At 42.0% G+C, this 6,000-nt stretch overlaps 1 protein-coding gene across 1 annotated transcript in view; it reads left to right on the top strand.

Moving 5' to 3' along the window:
• Positions 1-1,310: 1,310 nt before the first annotated feature.
• The window catches only part of LOC123751011 (lysosomal proton-coupled steroid conjugate and bile acid symporter SLC46A3), a 37,208-nt gene continuing 32,518 nt past the window's right edge, over positions 1,311-6,000 (top strand). The window contains exon 1 of the mRNA XM_069324525.1: positions 1,311-1,625. Coding sequence (XP_069180626.1) covers positions 1,476-1,625 — 150 coding nt within the window. The 5' untranslated portion in view covers positions 1,311-1,475. The remainder of the gene's footprint in view (positions 1,626-6,000) is intronic.

The raw sequence follows: 6,000 nt of genomic DNA, 5'->3' as shown, positions 1-6,000 counted from the left end.
AGCAGTAACTAGCGAGTGTTGGTGGAGGGAGACAGCTGACCCAGCAGTAACTAGCGAGTGTTGGTGGAGGGAGACAACTGACCCAGCAGTAACTAGCGAGTGTTGGTGGAGGGAGACAGCTGACCCAGCAGTAACTAGCGAGTGTTGGTGGAGGGAGACTGCTGACCCAACAGTAACTAGCGAGTGTTGGTGGAGGGAGACAGCTGACCAAGCAGTAACTAGCGAGTGTTGGTGGAGGGAGACAGCTGACCCAGCAGTAACTAGCGAGTGTTGGTGGAGGGAGACAGCTGACCCAGCAGTAACTAGCGAGTGTTGGTGGAGGGAGACAGCTGACCCAGCAGTAACTAGCGAGTGTTGGTGGAGGGAGACAGCTGACCCAGCAGTAACTAGCGAGTGTTGGTGGAGGGAGACAGCTGACCCAGCAGTAACTAGCGAGTGTTGGTGGAGGGAGACAGCTGACCCAGCAGTAACTAGCGAGTGTTGGTGGAGGGACACTGCTGACCCAACAGTAACTAGTGAGTGTTGGTGGAGGGAGACAGCTGACCAAGCAGTAACTAGCGAGTGTTGGAGGAGGGAGACAGCTGCCCCAGCAGTAACTAGCGAGTGTTGGTGGAGGGAGACAGCTGACCCAGCAGTAACTAGTGAGTGTTGGTGGAGGGAGACAGCTGCCCCAGCAGTAACTAGTGAGTGTTGGTGGAGGGAGACAGCTGACCCAGCAGTAACTAGCGAGTGTTGGAGGAGGGAGACAGCTGACCCAACAGTAACTAGCGAGTGTTGGTGGAGGGAGACAGCTGCCCCAGCAGTAACTAGTGAGTGTTGGTGGAGGGAGACAGCTGACCCAGCAGTAACTAGCGAGTGTTGGAGGAGGGAGACAGCTGACCCAACAGTAACTAGCGAGTGTTGGTGGAGGGAGACAGCTGACCCAGCAGTAGCTAGCGAGTGTTGGTGGAGGGAGACAGCTGACCCAACAGTAACTAGCGAGTGTTGGTGGAGGGAGACAGCTGACCAAGCAGTAACTAGCGAGTGTTGGTGGAGGGAGACAGCTGCCCCAGCAGTAACTAGCGAGTGTTGGTGGAGGGAGACAGCTGCCCCAGCAGTAACTAGCGAGTGTTGGTGGAGGGAGACAGCTGCCCCAGCAGTAACTAGCGAGTGTTGGTGGAGGGAGACAGCTGACCCAGCAGTAACTAGCGAGTGTTGGTGGAGGGAGACAGCTGACCCAACAGTAACTAGCGAGTGTTGGTGGAGGGAGACAGCTGCCCCAGCAGTAACTAGCGAGTGTTGGTGGAGGGAGACAGCTGACCCAGCAGTAACTAGCGAGTGTTGGTGGAGGGAGACAGCTGACCCAGCAGTAACTAGCGAGTGTTGGTGGAGGGAGACAGCTGACCCAGCAGTAACTAGTGAGTGTTGGTGGAGGGAGACAGCTGACCCAGCAGTAACTAGTGAGTGCTGTGGAGGAGCAAGACCAACACAGCAGGATGGCCGGAACTATAATGACGGCACTGAGGGCCATTACTGTGGAACCTGTCATGCTCGTCGACGGAGCGTGCAAAGAGGCCATGCTCCTCTTCATCGAGAATGTTCAGATGAACAAGATATGCTCCGTCAACTTGGGATTACCCTCACACGTAAGTAAAGTCGTTGTAAATAGACTTGGTTAGAATAGTTCACATGTCAGCGATGAAAACTCGGCTGAGGCAAAGCGTTCGTTGTGTTTGTGTGGAGTTGAGATTGAGATCTTGGGCTAGAAAATGAAACCCGTTGTCTTATTTGACGCCTCTTGTGTATATGTATGTGTGTGTGTGTGTTCACCTGTATGTGCCAGCCAGATGGGCTTTAGTTCCTGGGCCCCGTCTCTGTATCACCGGTCGCCTCTGACTACCTCCAGATGTCTCAGTAATGCTCCAGGAATGTTCAAAGTTTCAGTGGAGATCAAGTTATGGACTTCTGGTGTCCTTCCTTATCGTGAGTATTTATGACCGCGTTGGTAGGACTATGGTTACGTACTTTTGAGACCCGAGTTCGAATCTCAGATGGCCCAAGTAAATTAAATCCTCTGTTTTTTTTATATATTCTCATTTTTAAATGATGTATTGAGTTAAACTCAACAAACTCCCCGTTCAACTCATTCCAATTGCTTAGTTCTTTTTTAGTAAAAAATTTTCATCTGTAAGTGTTTATAGTGTCATGGCAGGTCCACTCGTCCGGTCTCTCTTCATGCCAAGCTTAAGTTCTCTGCACTTTATCAATATTTCAGTGAATCTTGTATGTCGTGATCATGTCATCTATTTCCACTTTATTTTTAGTATCGTGGATCTCTCTGATTTTGGTCGTAGTTAAGGTCTCTAAAGTCAGGAACTCGTGCTATTGGTAACCCTTGGACATTTTAAAGTTAGTTTGAGCTTCTTTAGGTAAAACTTCCACACAGAGGCTTCATACGCGTGTACTGGTCTAGCAAGAATAGTGTAGACTGCCCTGCGGCCTGCCTTGCCCAGGTGACTGAGGACGCCGCTTGATGTTCACTTGCGTTACGTACACTTTTGGGGCGTGTGTGTGTGGAGGGGGGGGGGGAGAACACCCGCCACATAGGTTCGAATCGTCATCACGGCTGCTACACATTTTCTCATTGATCCATCATGTTAGTGTGATTACTCTGTGTGCACACTGCTGATGTTATCCTCTTGTATGTGTCTCCTGTTATCACTCTGAGTCTCTTCGTTATCCTACGGTCATTGTAGGTTTCTCAAGTCTTAAATTCCATTAACTTGCATTTGCTTGGATTTATGTCTAGCAACCATTTCTCAGATCACAGTAACATATGAATAAGGGAAATTGGTGAAGGTTTAATGACTCATACGAGGCAACATCTATTTATATTCTCCCCAACTCATTCATGTACATGTTTAACCTACGCTTGAAACACACCAACATTCACTTGGACTTCTCTACACCACTCCTCTGTTCCTATAGGTCTCATCAATTTCGCATCATTGGCAAACAGGGATATGTAGGATGCTACATATTCCTCTTCTGTGGCTATGTAGTCAGTGTCGGTGCTCTCACAACACTTGCCGGCTACCATTACAGAATTACTGTGATAAATACTTTAACAAGTTTTGTATTGGCCTCAGGGATGGAATGGATGCATTTAAATTGTATCAAACTAGTAAATGCTCACAGGCGGGTTGTAGTGCTCCTCATATATATATCTATATCTATCTATCTATCTATCTATCTATCTATCTATCTATCTATCTATCTATCTATCTATCTATATATATATATATATATATATATATATATATATATATATATATATATATATATATATATATATTTATATATATATATATATATATATATATATATATATATATATATATATATATATATTTATATATATATATATATATATATATATATATATATATATATATATATATATATATATATATATTATTAAATATGACCGAAAAAGTAAGATTAATAATTCTAACACGAATTTTCTCAATCTTTCGTACATTACGCTTCACTGTTGGAGGTAAATCAAAAATCACTTCTCCAAAATTCATTTTTATTTCTAGTCTGACGGGACACGGGCGCGTTTCGTAAAACTTATTACATTTTCAAAGACTTCACAAATACACAACTGATTAGAACTTGCGTTTCCCTGATTTTATATCTACATTTGAGTGAGGTGGGAAGGGTGATGTGGCATTACATTTGAGTGAGGTGGGAAGGGTGATGTGGCATTAACACAAGACAGAACACTAGGGGATATTAATAGGGTATTAAAAGTATCAACACAAGACAGAACAGAAACAATGGGTATTGAATAGAAGTGTTTGTAGAAAGCCTATTGGTCCATTTTTCTTGATGCTTCTATATTGGAGCGGAGTCTTGAGGTGGGTAGAATATAGTTGTGCAATAATTGGCTGTTGATTGCTGGTGTTGACTTCTTGATGTGTAGTGCCTCGCAAACGTCAAGCCGCCTGCTATCGCTGTATCTATCGATGATTTCTGTGTTGTTTACTAGGATTTCTCTGGCGATGGTTTGGTTATGGGAAGAGATTATATGTTCCTTAATGGAGCCCTGTTGTTTATGCATCGTTAAACGCCTAGAAAGAGATGTTGTTGTCTTGCCTATATACTGGGTTTTTTGGAGCTTACAGTCCCCAAGTGGGCATTTGAAGGCATAGACGACGTTAGTCTCTTTTAAAGCGTTCTGCTTTGTGTCTGGAGAGTTTCTCATGAGTAGGCTGGCCGTTTTTCTGGTTTTATAGTAAATCGTCAGTTGTATCCTCTGATTTTTGTCTGTAGGGATAACGTTTCTATTAACAATATCTTTCAGGACCCTTTCCTCTGTTTTATGAGCTGTGGAAAAGAAGTTCCTGTAAAATAGTCTAATAGGGGGTATAGGTGTTGTGTTAGTTGTCTCTTCGGAGGTTGCATGGCTTTTCACTTTCCTTCTTATGATGTCTTCGATGAAACCATTGGAGAAGCCGTTATTGACTAGGACCTGCCTTACCCTACTTGGGGACAAATGCCCACTTGGGGACTGTAAGCTCCAAAAAACCCAGTATATAGGCAAGACAACAACATCTCTTTCTAGGCGTTTAACGATGCATAAGCAACAGGGCTCCATTAAGGAACATATAATCTCTTCCCATAACCAAACCATCGCCAGAGAAATCCTAGTAAACAACACAGAAATCATCGATAGATACAGCGATAGCAGGCGGCTTGACGTTTGCGAGGCACTACACATCAAGAAGTCAACACCAGCAATCAACAGCCAATTATTGCACAACTATATTCTACCCACCTCAAGACTCCGCTCCAATATAGAAGCATCAAGAAAAATGGACCAATAGGCTTTCTACAAACACTTCTATTCAATACCCATTGTTTCTGTTCTGTCTTGTGTTGATACTTTTAATACCCTATTAATATCCCCTAGTGTTCTGTCTTGTGTTAATGCCACATCACCCTTCCCACCTCACTCAAATGTAATGCCACATCACCCTTCCCACCTCACTCAAATGTAGATATAAAATCAGGGAAACGCAAGTTCTAATCAGTTGTGTATTTGTGAAGTCTTTGAAAATGTAATAAGTTTTACGAAACGCGCCCGTGTCGCGTCAGACTAGAAATAAAAATGAATTTTGGAGAAGTGATTTTTGATTTACCTCCAACAGTGAAGCGTAATGTACGAAAGATTGAGAAAATTCGTGTTAGAATTATTAATCTTACTTTTTCGGTCATATTTAATAATATATGTCTACAGGAAAGACTGCTACCAAAATATACTAATATATATATATATATATATATATATATATATATATATATATATATATATATATATATATATATATATATATATATATATATATATATATATATATATATATATTAGTATATTTTGGTAGCAGTCTTTCCTGTAGACATATATTATTAAATATGACCGAAAAAGTTAGATTAATAGTTCTAACACGAATTTTCTCGATCTTTCGCACGTTTCTTTTCACTGTTGGTGGTAATTCAAAAATCAATTCTCCAAAATTAATTTTTATTTCTAGTCTGACGCGACACTTGAGCGCGTTTCGTAAAACTTATTACATTTTCAAAGACTTTAGTTTACACATACACAACTGAATAGAACTTACACATCTTCGATTTGTTTATATCTACATTTGAGTGAGGTGGATGGGGTGAGGTGGTATTTAATAGGGTATTAAATTCATCAACACAAGACAGAACATGAAACAATGGGTATTTAATGGAAGTGATTGTAGAAAGCCTATTAGTCCATATTTCTTGATGCTTCTATATTGGAGCGGAGTCTTGAGGTGGGTAGAATATAGTTGTGCATTAATTGGCTGTTGATTGCTGGTGTTGACTTCTTAATGTGTAGTGCCTCGCAAACGTCAAGCCGTCTGCTATCGCTGTATCTATCGAGTATATGTATGTATGTATCTATTCGATAGATACAGCGATAGC

The sequence above is a fragment of the Procambarus clarkii genome, chromosome 14 (assembly GCF_040958095.1).
Source record: "Procambarus clarkii isolate CNS0578487 chromosome 14, FALCON_Pclarkii_2.0, whole genome shotgun sequence".
Taxonomy (NCBI): domain Eukaryota; kingdom Metazoa; phylum Arthropoda; class Malacostraca; order Decapoda; family Cambaridae; genus Procambarus; species Procambarus clarkii.
The sequence above is the reverse complement of the archived record's forward strand: the minus strand, read 5'-3'. Positions and strand labels throughout refer to the sequence as shown.